At 32.5% G+C, this 15,799-nt stretch overlaps 1 protein-coding gene across 1 annotated transcript in view; it reads right to left on the minus strand.

Moving 5' to 3' along the window:
- CFAP47 (cilia and flagella associated protein 47) overlaps positions 1–15,799 on the minus strand; it is an 859,036-nt gene that overhangs the window by 711,929 nt on the left and 131,308 nt on the right. Inside the window, exons 22-24 of the mRNA XM_044669214.1 lie at positions 12,642–12,804; positions 6,183–6,286; positions 4,295–4,342 (exon numbers count right to left, since the gene is read on the minus strand). Of these exons, the coding sequence (XP_044525149.1) occupies positions 4,295–4,342; positions 6,183–6,286; positions 12,642–12,804 (315 nt within the window). The remainder of the gene's footprint in view (positions 1–4,294; positions 4,343–6,182; positions 6,287–12,641; positions 12,805–15,799) is intronic.

Genomic DNA, 15,799 nt, shown 5'->3' on the forward strand with positions numbered 1-15,799 from the left:
AGAAAAATGCAGATTTGACCCCATCAAAAATTCCCAGAAGAGATAAAAGAAGAAAAAAATTTTGAAATTCAAATTAGAATGTTAAGAGGAAAAATTGGAAAAAGAAATGAGACCCATGCAAGAAATTTATTAAAAAATAATTAACAACTTGCCATAAGAGATGCACAAAAAATATTGGAGAAATAATTCCTTAAAAAGCAGAATTGACCAAGTGGTAAAAGAGTTACAAAAACTCACTGAATAACTCCTAAAAAACATAATTGATCAAGCAGAAGCTAATAATTCCATCAGACATCAACATATAATAAAAACTAAGTCAAACGACTGAAAAAATAGAAGAAAATATAAAATATAGGAAAACAATTGACATGGAAAATAGATTATGGAGATATAATTTAAGAATTACTGGACTAAAAGAACCTAGACATTATATTTCAAGAAATGATAAAGGAAAACTATGCAGATATATTAGAAGCAGAGGGCAAAATAAACATTGAAAGAATTGATCAATCACCACCTGAAAGAGATCCCAAAGTGGAAACTTCCAAGAATATTATGGACAAATTCCAGAATGTCCAGGTCAAGGTGAAATTATTCCCATCAGTCAGAAGGAAAGAATTCAAATATTTCTTCAGTTCATTTTACAGATGAGGAAACTGAGGCAAAGAGAGTTAAGTGACTTTCCTAGGGTCACACAACTAGCAATATCTGAAGCTAAATTTGAACATATGTCTTCATGATACCATGCCCAGTGCTCTATCCACTGTGATATTTAGCTACCAATTTTGCTAAAAAGGACCAAAAGACACAGCATCCCAAATTCTTGAAAGAAAAGTTATTTGACTTACAGGAGGAAATAGTAAAATTACACTTCTGTGAGGCTTAAATTTATCCCTCTCAAACTTAGATAAATCTAACCATGAAATTAATAAGAAAGATGTTAAGGAGATGCAAAAGAATTATTGAGAAAATATACAGGATAGACTTCTTGAGAATATTGAATGAGAAAAGAAAGGACTATGCTGATTCTCAAGTATGAAAGGCTTTTAGAAAAACTGATCATTCATTAAGGCATAAAAACCTCACAAACAAAAGCAAAAAATAAAAAATAGAAATACTAAGTGAACTCTTTTCAGAAAAAAATGAAATAAAAAATTACATTCAATAAAGGGCTTTCAAAGCAAAGATTAAAAATTAATTCAAAACTAAAAAAGGTAATCATAAAAAATGAGTGGGTCAAAAAAAAACAAATCATAGAAGTAACCTATTATTCATTAAAGATAATGTCAATGAGATGATTAATCAAATATATTGAATGCAATCAGAGCAATACTTAGAGGAAATTTTATCTATTAGTCAATAAAATGGATAAAGAAAAGATCATCAAATCATATCCATGATTTTAAAGACCTAGGGGGAAAACAAATTAATATTATCTCATTAAAAATCAAAATAGAATTCCTAAAAATCAAGGAAGAATTTGATAAAAATTGAAAATTTAAAAATCATTGAACTAGGAGGGAGGCAGCTGAGTAGCTCAGTGGATTGAGAGCCAGGCCTAGAGACGGGAGGTCCTAGGTTCAAATCCGGCCTTAGACACTTCCCAGCTGTGTGACCATGGGCAAGTCACTTGACCCCCTTGACCACCCTTACCACTCTTCCACCAAGGAGCCAATACACAGAAGTTAAGGGTTTAAAAATAAATAAACAAACAAACAAATAAATAAATAAATAAATAGATATATAGACAGATAAGTAGATACATACATAAATAAAGCTAGGAGGCTGTTTTATGAAGAAAAAAATAGAAAAATCACTGGTTAATTTGAATTCTTTTAAAAATCAAGTTACTTGTATCAAAAGTGGAATTAAAGCACAGTCAATGAAGATGAGATTAGAGACAATTGCACCCAACTTTAAGCCAATAATACTGACAACCAAAATTAAATGAATGAATTTCTTTAAATTATAAAATGTCTAGATTAACAGAATAAGAAATAGAATATAGTACTTACATAACCCTATCTTAGAAAAATTAAATAAGCCACAAAGGAAATCTCTAAGGAAAAAAAAATACCAAAACATATGACCAGATGGATTTACAAGCAAACTCATCTAAACAAGAATAATACCAATACTATATAAACTATTTGGAGGAAAAAAAATCCTTCTCTGACACAAATATGGTTTTGATGCTAAACCAAAGATAGCAAAAAACAAAGAAAGAAAATTATAGACAAATTTCTAGTATGTATGTTGCTACAAAAATTTTAAGCATAGTACTAAAAAGGATTACAACAATATATCAGAAAGTTTATACATTATGATTATGCTGGATTCATACCAGGAATTCAGGGCTAATTCAATATTAGAAAAACTATAATCATAATTGATCACATTAATAATAAAAACAGCAAAAATAATATAATTTTATCAATAGAAACAGAAAAGGATTTTTAACAAAATACAATACTCATTCCTATTTTTAAAAAAACACTAGAAAATACAGGGAAAATGGTGATTTTCTTACAGAAATAAGTAATATTTGTCTAATCCAAGAGAAAACATTGCCTAGAATTGGAATAAATAGAAGCCTTTCTAATAAGATCAGGGGTGAAGCAAGAATATCCATTATCACCATTATTATTCAATAACATACTAGAAATGCTAGCTATTATCAATAAGACAAGAAAAAGAAATCAAAGGAATAAGCTTAAGCCTTGAGAAAACAAAACTATCACTTTTTTTAAAGATGATGTTATGGTATCCTCAGAGAAACCCTGAAACTGACCTAAAAAATGAAATCAATTAACAAATTCAGCAAAGTATTAGGAGATTAAAATAAATCCACATAAATCACCAGCATTTCTATTTATTGCAAACAAAGCAAAGGAGGAAAAGATAGAAAGAAAAATTCCATTTGAAATAATGACAGAGTCTGCCTGCTGAGAAATTTGCAGGATTTATATCAACACAACTACAGAATACTCTTCATCCAAATAAAGACAGATTTAAGCAATTGAGCAATATTAACTGTTAATGTGTAGGCTGAGCCAGTATAATAAAAATGACACTGCCTAAATTAATATACTTATTCAGCTCCATACTGATCTAACTACTATAAAATAGGTTTGTTCATTAAGAGGAACAAAAGGCCAAAATTATCAAGTTGATCAATGAAAAAAATGAAGGAATAGAATCTAGAGGTACTATGCTTGAAATTAAACTACAGAGTTATAATCATCAAAACAATCCAATACTACATAAAAAAATAGAATAGTTAATGGAAAGGATTAGTTACAAAATATACGGAAGCAAATGAACACTATCATAGTGTTTGATAAACCCTAACTCACCATTTGATAAAAACAAAGAAACAAACAAACAAAAAAAAAACTACTAGGAAAGCTGGAAATCCATCTGACAGAAACTAAGTTAGTTTATATTAGCATTTCACACTATATACAAAGAAAAGCTCTAAATGGGTAAATTATTTAAATATAAAGAGCAAAATCATAAGTAAATAAAAAGAAACATGAAAAAAATTACCTTTCAAATCTATGGATAAGGGAATAATTTGTAACCAAATAAGAGATACAGAGGATCACAGGGGTAACATGGATAATATTTACTACATTAAATTAAAAAAAAACTTTCACAAACAAAACCAATACAGCCAAAATTAGAAGTAAAGCAGGAAAATGGAGGGGAAATTTGCGTCAAGTTTCTCTGATTAAAAGTATATTTTTCATATATATAAGAAACTGAGTCAAATTTGTAAAATTTCATATATATAAGCCAAATTTGTAAAATTTGTAAAATCCCCATCTGATAAATGGTCAAAGGAAAGTGTTAGGCAGTTTTCAAAAAGAGGAAACCAAAGCTATTAACAGTCATGAAAAATGCTTTAAGTCACTAGAGATATGAAGATTAAAACAACTCTGACACCAACACCCATCAGAGTAGTTAAAATGAAAGAAAAGATTTCACAGTTGATTATCTTTACAATATTGCTGTTACTGGATACATTGTTTGCCTGGTTCTGCTCACTTCACTTTGCATCAGTTCATAATAATCAACTGTGAAAGGCTTAGCCACTCTGAATAATATTATAATCTATGACAATTCCAAAGGACTCATGATGAAAAATGCCACCTAGGTGAGGACTGATGAACTGTAAGTGCAGCTTGAAGTATTTTTTTCCTTTTTATTTTTCCTGTTTCTTTTTCACAACATGGCTAATGTTAAAATGTTTTGCATGACTTCATATGTAAATGAAGATTGCATTTATTACCTTTTCGTTGGCTGTTGGAGAGGGTGAGGACAGAGGGAGAATTTGACCCTGAAAATTAAAACAAAAATGGGATTTTAGTTTTTGAAAAACACAAATACATACTAATAGATTAGCTTCATATGTTATCTATACAATAGAATATCAGACTGGACAATAGATATTATTTTTTCTTGCTTTTCCCTTTGTCAATGGATAAGACAAATTTTTTTGAAAAATTATTTCACTTGGGAAATTTGTAATATTATAGGACTTGATGCAATTATAATATTGTTTTCACATAAAGGAGTATCTGAAAGACCTCGTAACAAATATATATATATATATATACATATATATATATGTAAAGAATCTCTCTAGTTGAACTGAGATTTGAACTTCTTTCATTAGAGTAGCAAAAATACTTTAATAAGCATCCATCTCCCTCTCTGCTTTATGCTTACTATGATATTTATGAAATCTGATTGTTCACATAGTTGTCTAGTGTGTAATAATTTTAACATATGCCTATGCATTCTTGAAAACAGGATAAGAACTAGACTTGTGATTTCATTGGTCCAAGGAGCTCCCAGTGAGGAATTTTCTCTAATACAGGACCTTCTCTGCACTTAGATTCTTAGAAATTCTAGAGCACTGAGAAATATAGTGACTTAAACAGACAGACAACTAATATCTGTTAGAGATTAGATGTGAATCTAAACCTTTCTGGCTTCAAAGTCAGCCCTCTGACTGTAATACTAAATAAATAGCATCATAAACTAGATCAATAAAGTGGAAAGAACACTAGCTCTGTTTGAAAATATCTAGTTTCAAATCATGCTTCCATTTTTTTTTAATATTCATGCAACCTTTGGGAAGTTATTTAGCCTCTTTGGGACTAAAGTTCCTCAAATGTAAAACGAAGTTAACTAAATGTCTCTGAGATCCCTTCTAGCTCTAGATCTATGAACTATCAATTATCATACTCATATGATAAAATGGAAGAGTTTAAATACTCATTCATATTCTCCTAACTAGAAATTCCATTAAGAGATGAATATTAAAAGATCAGAAATAACAATGTAAAAACACACAAAACATAAGTGGACCAACTCTTTTTTTCCCCTGCTATCTAAATCCAATATTCAGGAGTTTCTTCTTAGAACAGAACTAGAAGCTATTAGAGAGAAATAAAAAGGGCTAACATGTTGTTTATTTGATGTACACACATCTACATTTTACAATGTTTTATCTTTTTTTTTACACACATACACAAGAATAAATAAATTTGTTATGGTGTTTCCTAATTATAGAGTCTTTGGTCTCAGACTCTTCCTAGTTGTGAATTCCTGGGTAAGTCACTTAACTCTGTCTAGCCTTTATCTTGTCTTAGAATTGATGCTAAGATAAAAAGTAATGATTTGAATTTTTTAATCTTTAAAAACATATTAGAAGGTCTTATAAAATTGCCTAAGAAACTGAAGAAGAAATTACTTTTCCTGAGTCATATAGACTACTATGTCATAGGTAAGTCCTGAACCTAGGTCTTCCTGACTCCAAGGATGCTTCTATATCTAATACATTATATCACCTCTCCAAAACTATAAGTTGCAACTCTCTGGACTATAAATCACAAGAGCAAGAATTGCATTAGTAGATGAATTTTGATCACTGGGAATTCCCATGAGTTCTCTATAATGAAGAAATCACATGTACAATTCAAATATGTTAGATACATATAAAGACAAAGAGATAGACAGACAGACAGACAGATAGACAGACAGATAGATAGATAGATATGAACTTAGTAAAGTTCCTCAAATAGGATCACTTTTATTATCTATTCACACAATTAAGTAAAAGTTACAAACATAAATGCTATTATAAAAATAATTTAATTGTGTATACCTACCTCATTATTCTGGATTTCATTAAAAAAATCCAATGGTATTTGATTATTTAAAGCAATATCAAAGAAAAATTCTGTATCAGATAATTTCAGTGTTGGCCTTAATACTAAGAAAAAGAAAAATATCATCATTATTATTCATATATTAGTTCATTACTAATTTTCAAAGTATCATTAATTTGAAAACTGCATATAAAATATTTAATATGCAATCTTAGAACTGAAATATTTTTATTTCTATGTAATCTCTAAGCAAGGCCAATAGTTTTGTCTAAAAAGTAATGAATTTTTATTGAGATAACAGAATCATTAGTAGAGCAGGCTGGTTTTTGAAAAGGCAAAAGAACTAGAGCCCAAATTTCCAAAATTTGTTGAATTGTGGAAAAATCAAAGGAGTTTCATTTAAAAAAATCTATTTCTGGGGGCAGCTGGGAATCTAAGTGAATTGAAAGCCAGACCTAGAGATGAGAGGTCCTAGGTTTAAATCTGGCCTCAGACACTTCCTAGCTGTGTGACCCTAGCAAGTCACTTAGCCCCCATTGCCTAGCCCTTACCTCTCCTCTGCCTTGGAACTAATACACAGTAATGATTCTAAGACAGAAGGTAAGAGTTTTTTTAAAAAAGAAATAAATGAAGGTCTACGATAAAAATTTTAGAAAAGTTAGATATGATCAATCTCCAGTGAGCTAATCCACTAAAAAAAAAGGTAAAAGTTTCTTTTAACTATATTTCTGCTTTATTGACTACACTAATACCTTTGGCTGTGTGGATCACAACAAAATATGATAAGTCCTCAAGATGACAGATCATTTTACCTGTCTCCTAAGGAACTTGTATATGGGTCAAGAAGCAAACATGGAACAACTGATGATTTAAGATTGGAAAATATAGCAAGACTATATATTGTCATCTTGTTTAGTTAACTTATATAGAGAGTACATCATGCTAAATGCCAGGCTGGATGAATCAAAAGGCAGAATTAAGGTTGTCAGGAAAAATATCAATAATCTCAGTTATGCAGACAATTCCACTCTGATGGCAGAAAATGAAGAATTAAGAAGCTTCTTGATGAGGATAAAAGAAGAAAATGTAAGAACTGGCTTGAAGCTTAACATAAAAAAAATAATTTAGATCCTGACAAACGATCAAATCACTTCCTGGAAAGTAAAATGAGAATAAATGGAAGTAGTTTCACATTTTATATTCTTGGGCTCAAAGTTCACTGCAGGAGGTGACTACAGTCATGAAATTAAAAAACACTTGTTCCTTAGAAGGAAAGCTATGGCAAATCTGGACAATATACTAAAAAGCAAAAATATTGCATTGTTGAACAAGGTCTGGATAGTCAAAGCTATGGTTTTTTCCAAATAACAGAATATGGCTATGAGAAATGGACTATAAGTAAAGCTCTATGTCAAGAAACTGACATTTTCAAGTTGGGGTGCTGGAGAAGACTTTTGAGAGTGCCTTGGACAACAAGGAGATCTGACTTGTCAATACTTAAAGAAATTAACCCAGACTATTCACTGGCAGGCCAAATACTGAAGATGAAGCTTAGTTTAGTCACATAATGAAAAAGACTGGAAAAGAATCTATAATTGAGGAAGATTGAAGGGAAAAGGAAAAGGTAATGGCAGATGGTGTCATAGAAACAAGGGGCATGAACTTCGGCAGATTTTGAAAGACAGTGGAGGACAGAAGGGCTTAGTGTGCTGTGGTCTATTGGTGTCACAACTGAATAACTGAACAACAAAATCACTTCTAATGTTCCTTCTAACTATAATTTTTGTGCCCCTACCAGTAATAAATCTATCAGCATGAATTTATTACCTATTCTGATACTCTGTATCAGAAACTGTCCTTGTTGACTGACCTAGGACTGGCATATTCCCCCAATAACTAAATATACAAAGAGAGCAAACCATCTCTGACCTCAAGGAGTTTGCATTCTTTCAGGAAGTCAATATATGTATATTTTGTCAATATATGTATATGTACATATATTGACTTCATGCATATATATATGCTTATATAAAATTTATACAGAAAAAGATGATGATAATTAGAAGCAGAGGAAGGCATTCACAGATAGTGAGATCAAGAAAGGCCACATATATAAGGAAGCACTTGAGCTGGACTTTCAAAAATATTAGGAATTTGAATATGAAGAGGGAGGATGGGTACATTCCAGAAAATAAAGAATATCCATACAGAAGCAGAGATGGAACATGATGTATGATGAGTCAGTAAAAAAGAAGCTAGTTTGGCAGGACTAAAGAGTATAAAAAAGAGAGTAATATATAATAATCCTGGATGGTCAGAGTCAGACAGTAAGAATTTTATGTGCTGAACAGATTTGTCAGTATTCCATCCTAAAGGTAATAAGGAATAACTGGAGTTTGTTAAGTAGGAGAATGATCTGATCTATTCTGTGTTTAAGGAAAATCACTTCAACAGCCATGTGAAAGCTAGCTTGGCAAAAGAAAATATCTGAGGCAGAGACATCAATTAGGAGGCTATTAAAAATAGTCTAAGTGAAAAGAATTAGAGGTTTCAACTAAGATGGTGACTGTGTGAGTTAAGAAAAGTGTTCTGATGCAAGAGATTTAGAGAAAGAAATAGCAAGATATGAGGTTGAGGTAAATAATGCTGAGACTGAGAACTGCCTTAGAATGCTTTAATTTCTTGATAGGCTGTTGATTAAGGTCATCCAGCCTAGATCATTTCAGAGATGTTCACCATCAGAAGGTCAGCCACCAGTTGGTACCTTTCTATAGTCACAAAAAGTGACAAAAGTCATCTACTGAGTAGAGGAATTGTGATTTGATTAGGAAAATTCATATTCACATTGATTAAATCTTAAGGATTTGAAATAGTACAATAATTTTGAAGTATTTTAATATAAATTTTATTATCAAGCCCTACATTAATTTTTTCTTTAAAGAACCTCATATATATGTTCCTTAGCAAAAAACAAACAAACAGCCTTGTAATTTACAGTTAATTCTTCAGGATTTCAGTTTTCAGTACAGAATACAAAGATTTGGGTAATCTCAGGTGGTGATTTAACATTGTCAAAACAATAAAAAATGTGCAAAACACCATAATAATCAGAACTTCTAACTCAGTGACTTAACTTTTCATTATTTAACTGAATTGAAAATAGATGTATTAATCTAAGATTCATGAATTTGCTAAAATGAAGTTGGAAAATCACATAAAATTAAAAAAACAGAATTAGAAGAATAGAACATTATTTACTTCAAAGGAAGTCATACTATAAAAAGGGAAAGGCTACCATATATCATGTGTGTCTAAGTATATTCATACTTAGAGTTTTGTAATTCTTTGACTCAAGAATTTTCAACAACTGAAGTGGTAGGCTTCCTATTCACCAGTGCAAGGCCCTCTGGATTCATCCTTAATTCTCTCCTCTCCAGTTTTCTCCAACAGATTGCCTCCACCATAATCTTTGGTCTCTGCCTAACTACTGTTTCCTCTTCAGCTATCCATAAACATGCTCATGTCTCCACTGTCCTGAAAAATCCTTCACAAGATCCTACCTCCCCCACTTACTATCATTCTAATTTGCCTTCCTCTTTTCAATTTAAGTCTGTAGAAAAATAATCTACACAAAGTTCTACTTCCTCTCCTCTCACTCATTCACAGTCTTCTAAATCCTGTCCATTACTACTTCCAGTCTCATCATTCAACTGAAACTCCTTTCTCCAAATTTAGAATCTGTAATGTGTTATGTAGAGCTTGCACAATATCCCCTGACTTTTTCTAGCTGATCATGTCTATGAGTCAGTAATTGGGTCCTTTGGGGAGAAAAAACTTCCTGGCTGCTTAGTGGCTCATAGCTGAAAAAGGCTTTTTCCTTGATATAACACAGAAGGCTATGGATGGTACTTCAGTTCTCTTCTGGCATGTGACAACAACAGGAGGGCAGACTGTGTTAGTTAAAAGAAGATACCCACCCTTTCCAGATGACTTTCTTGCATTGATCCTCCAAAAAGTATAACTTGGAGACTTCATGATGCTAATGCCCACATGGAAACTAATGCAAGGGGCTCAACGAGGTGAACTTTAGTCTGAGCCCCTTACTGCCTCTTCCTGTCTTTGGGAGATCATTTTTAAGGTGGATATGTCCAGTTTGGAAGTAATCTTGTGAGTTTGTGAAGTCTCGAGAATGGGTCTTTATGGTCAGAGTTCCTTATTCTTTTTGACAGCTCTGCAGTCTTTGATGCTGTCTAGCTAGTTATTCGCAATACTCTCTTCTTTCTGTTTTCTGGACACTGTTCTCACCTAACTGTCCTCCATGTTGAATGATAATTCTTTCTTGGCCTTCTTTGCTGTATCTTCTTCCAAGTCACAATCACTAAATATGGATGTCCCCCAAATCTCTGCCCTGGTCTCTCTTTGCCTTTCTATATATACTATCTTTTTGATGAACTCATCAGTTATTGTGGATTCAATATCATCTTTAGGACAATGTCCATCAGATCTTTATATTTAGCCAGTTTCTTCTCCCCATTGATTAGTCTTATATCACCAACTTCATGTTGAAGATTTTGAAGTAACTGTACCAAATGTATCTTTTCCCCCAAAACTCATCCCCATCTTGAACTCCTCTATTCCTTTCAAAGATACCACTGAAAACTCCTGATCTCCAAGATTTGCAACCTCAGACTCATCCCCAAGTTCTCACTTTCACTTAGCCCATATATCTAGCTCAATTGCCTCTTTCTGCATGCATGACATTTCTGGTGACATTACCTGTAATCCAGACTACTACAATATCCTTCAAAATTTTCTCCCACTTCAAATTTCTACACACCCTAATCTATCTTTCATACAACTGCCAAACTAATTTTTACATGCATAGGTTTGACCATGCCACTATCTTATCAATAAATTCCAGTAGTTCACTACTACCTCTAGGATCAAATGTAAACTCCCTTATTTAGCATCTAAAGTTCTTCAGCAATTTTCTACCTCTCTAGGCTCATACATATTATTCCCTTCTTGAAACTCTAATCCAGGCATCTTATTCTACTTGGCTCAAGTTCCCAGCATAAAACATTCCATTTCCATTTCTGTGCCTCTGTACTGACTGACTCCCATGGATGACAATGTGTTCCTCTTTACTTCCACCACATTTAGCTGGGTCTCAAAAGAAGTAAGAGATTCTGTTTTCATTTTTTTATAGAAAGGATATCTGAGATCTTCAGCTACTTCTCCTTAAAGGAGAAGTGCCCTATATCTTCAATGTCCCTATTTTAATACATCTCATCCATTAGAACATAAGCACCTTGATGGTTTTTCTTTTTATCCCCAGCACTTGTCCCACTACCCCCCACATAGTAAACACTTAAATATTTATTGAGTGATTGGCTAGTTGAACTGAATAAATTTTCTCATCTGATTTTGTTCATTTATTGTTTTACTTAATCATATGTTAATAAGGAAAGTGCTTAAGAGGAAATATGATGGGAAGTCTTGGGTTCAAATCTGACCTCAAAAAATTCCTAGCTGTGTGACCCTGGGCAAATCACTTAAGCCCAAATACCTAGCCCTTACCACTCTTTGCCTTGGAATCAATATTCAGTATCAATTCCAAGAGAGAAGGTGAGGGTTTTGTTTTTCTTTAAAGAAAAAATGTGAACATTTTTGTATTTTAGTACTTCAATAAATATACTAGAGTATTTTGATTTTTTTAATAATTTTCCACATCTGTTCATGTATTTGCTTTATCTAATAAGCTATAACAAAACACTCCATCTCCCAAGACCAGACATTTTCACTGCCTGTCCCCCATAGCTACGCCATAAACTTCTTATTTCTATCTGACTTCCCTAGCTTCTTTCATGTCCCAACTAATATCTCACATTGTATAGGAAGCCTTTCCCAATCCCCCTTAGTTTTAGTTTTATCTGATAATTATTTCCAATTTATCCTGTATATAGCTTAGTTGTACCATACCCCATTAAGTTGTGGGAGCCTTGAGAGCGGGGACTATAGTTAATCTTTCTTTGTATCCCCAGTGTTTAGCATAGTTTATTACACATGGTAGACAATTAATGAATTTTTATTGACTGACTTTAATGCATGTCAGAATTTTTTCAACACGTATAAAGCCAAAATATCTTTATTGTACATTTTAAAACACCAGAATAGAAGCAATTGTAGTTAATGTTTTTTAATCAGTAAAATTAATGCACTTACCTGATGTGATCTACCTGAACACGCTCTATTCTCTTTGCACTAATGTTCTGAAGTCATTGCTATGGATTATAATATGATTGTGGTATGTATTTTAAAAATTCACATAAAATTCATTTAGCTTAGCATCTGTTCATTCTAAAGTTTGCTATGTAAATGTCATTAAATTCCTAAAACTTCCATAAATTTCAAATATTTTGTATCCAAAACCTTGTTCCAATCATTCAATTTACCTACCAATTGCTTTGACAGTACATGGTGGTACCAGTGGAGCTATCAATGGGACTAAAGAAGGTGATACTTGAGTGTCAAAAGATTGTGATGCAGAACAAAGATAGGAGAGTGTTGGTGACTCAGTGAAATTAACACTAATTGGAAGACTGAAGTCATATGCTGCCACCTAAGGGACAAAAATATATATTATCTGTAAATACTCTAAATAAATATATCTCATAACAAATCAGCTTGACACTAATATTTATGTGACATTAATATTTAACTTTCTAATACTACTTAAATTATTTTTTCTGGGATAGATTTTGAGTATTTTGATAAATTTTGTTTTATATTAACTTAGATAAACCAGGGATCCACGACGAGGTGTTTCCAGGATCCAATCAGATCTCCCTCTCAATAACTACCTTTTCATGTCTTCATCCCCATAATCCAAGAATATGTTTTTTTAGCAGCAAAAAGGAATTAGATGAAATATTTCCACATGATTTATAAATACATCAATGAGAGAGAATAGTATAGTCAGTGGCTAATCAGAAGCTTCCCCATTCCCAAGATTTAGATAAATAAAATATAACTCCTCCCCACAAAAAAAGTTGAAGACCCTTAATTTAGATTAAATGAGTGGGATCAAAAGGTTTAAGTTAAAGTTGACTTAAAGTTAAAGTTAAAAGTTAATAACAAGTCAAAGATTAATAACTTAACTGCTCTTTTATGTTAACATTATTTCATCTTAAAGATAAAGTGTCATGAAAACAAATCATTGATTAAAGAAGAGAATAGAATAATCTGACTTATATACCAAAAGGCTAGGACCTTCCAGAGTTTCTAATCTAAAGAAAATTTGTATGGATCTCTACCTGCAAGTAGCCCAGGATCAAAAACCATAATCCATTTACTAGAAAGGGCAGGATGCATGTTGAACCACCTCTTACTTCTATATAGTACACTCACTCTTATGGTTGGTTCCATGCTATGTGTATTTCTAGAAGATGTTGTCCTGAAAAAAGAATACAGTTCTCCTTAACCTTGAGAAGAATTTCAAAGACTTAGGAGGAAATCCAGGGGAAAATTGGCAAATACCAGCATTTTTCAGAGATTTTCCTGTCTAGCATGAGAGACCCTGGGAGTGGAAGTCCATGGAGCCAATTGAAAGAGAATAAGGAGGAGAGATAAAGGTGAAAGACATATTATAAAAGATAATAAGCCAGCAGGGCTGCCGTGGATAGTCATCTAATTATACTTGGCTCATTGTGTGAGAATGTGGGCATGCAAATTCTCTATAATGTGGACCAAGCTCTGCACATCCAAATGTCTGTGTGAAGATTAAAAAAAAAGAAAAGACTGTTCAATCTATGCAGTTGAAGTATTTCAAAATAATGATATTTTCATCATATAAGTACAGGCTTATTTTTAGATATAAAATTTGGGCATTTTAAAAATTTTGCTTTCCTTAACAATAACTAGATAAATTATTATAAATTTTTCATTATTAATTTCCATTGGATAGGAACCAACCTTTATCTTTTATGTATAACTTCAAATAGTGCAGATTTGAATAATGCAATCCTTTTATGGCATTCACTATCCACAATAACTGGAACCTGTCAGTATTATCCTCATAATTTTATTTATTTATTTATATTTATTGATTATATTTATATTTATTTATTTTATATATATATTATGTATGAATATATATTATATATGTTTATAATATACTTATATTATCTTTATATTTATATTTATCATTTTATAAGAGTTGAGACTGAGACCCAGAGAAAGGTAAAGTAAAATGTCCAGGCTTGCACAATAATTTTGTCTGAGCAAGTATTAAAAGTTAATTCTTCCTGAATGCAAGTCCTGCTGTCTTTTCACTTAGCTAGCTTTCAAATTAAAATACAACAATGTTGTAGAACACATTAAAATGCTACAAAATAGGTGTTCAGAACTTGGAAATGGTAAGCAATATGGCAATATAAGGATTATAAGTCTTCAAAAAATATACATGTAAGGGGCAGCTGGGTAGCTCAGTGGAGTGAGAGTCAGGCCTAGAGAGAGAAGGTCCTAGGTTCAAACCCGGCCTCAGCCACTTCCCAGCTGTGTGACCCTGGGCAAGTCACTTGACCCCCATTGCCACCCATACCAATCTTCCACCTATGAGACAATACACCGAAGTACAAGGGTTTAAAAAAAAAAGTCAAGGAGTGGGGAGAACAAAAAAAGGGAGGGGAGAAGGGGGAGGGAATTCATAAGAACTTTAAAAACAAAAAGGAGGGGGGGAAATAAGGGAGGGGGTAGAAAGGGAGGTCAATCAAGGGAGGGGATAAGGGATAGGGTCTTAATAGCGAGCCACTGGTTTTAAAGGAAATAGCTTAAGGAGAAGGGGTAGGAAGGGGGGAGGATTTGAAAATGACAGCAAATGCACAACTGATGATTATAACTCTGAATGTGAATGGGATGAACTCGCTCATAAAACGGAAGCAAATAGCAGAGTGGATTAGAAACCAAAATCCCACCATATGTTGTCTACAAGAAACACATATGAGGCGGGTGGACATACACAAGTTTAAGGTTCAGGGTTTGAGCAAAATCTTTTGGGCATCAAATGAGAAAAAGAAGGCAGGAGTGGCTATTATGATTTCTGACAAAGCCAAAGTAAAAATAGATATGATTAAAAAAGACAGGGAAGGTCATTACATCCTGATTAAAGGTAGTATAAACAATGAGGAAATAACACTGCTCAATATGTATGCACCAAGTGGCATAGCACCCAAATTCATAAAGGAGAAACTGGCAGAGCTCAAGAAGGAAATAGATAGTAAAACCATACTAGTGGGAGATCTAAATATTCCTCTTTCAGATCTAGATAAATCAAACCGAAAAATAAATAAGAAAGAGGTAAGAGAGGTGAATGAAGTCCTAGAAAAATTAGATCTAATTGATATGTGGAGGAAAATAAATAGGGACAAAAAGGAATACACCTTCTTCTCAGCTGCACATGGCACATTCACAAAGATCGACCATGTTATAGGGCATAGAATCATTGCAAACAAATGCAAAAGAGCAGAAATAATAAATGTAACCTTCTCAGATCATAATGCAATAAAAATAATAATTAGTAAGGGCACCTGGACAGGAAAATCAAAAACTAATTGGAA

The sequence above is a fragment of the Gracilinanus agilis genome, chromosome 3 (assembly GCF_016433145.1).
Source record: "Gracilinanus agilis isolate LMUSP501 chromosome 3, AgileGrace, whole genome shotgun sequence".
Lineage (NCBI taxonomy): Eukaryota > Metazoa > Chordata > Mammalia > Didelphimorphia > Didelphidae > Gracilinanus > Gracilinanus agilis.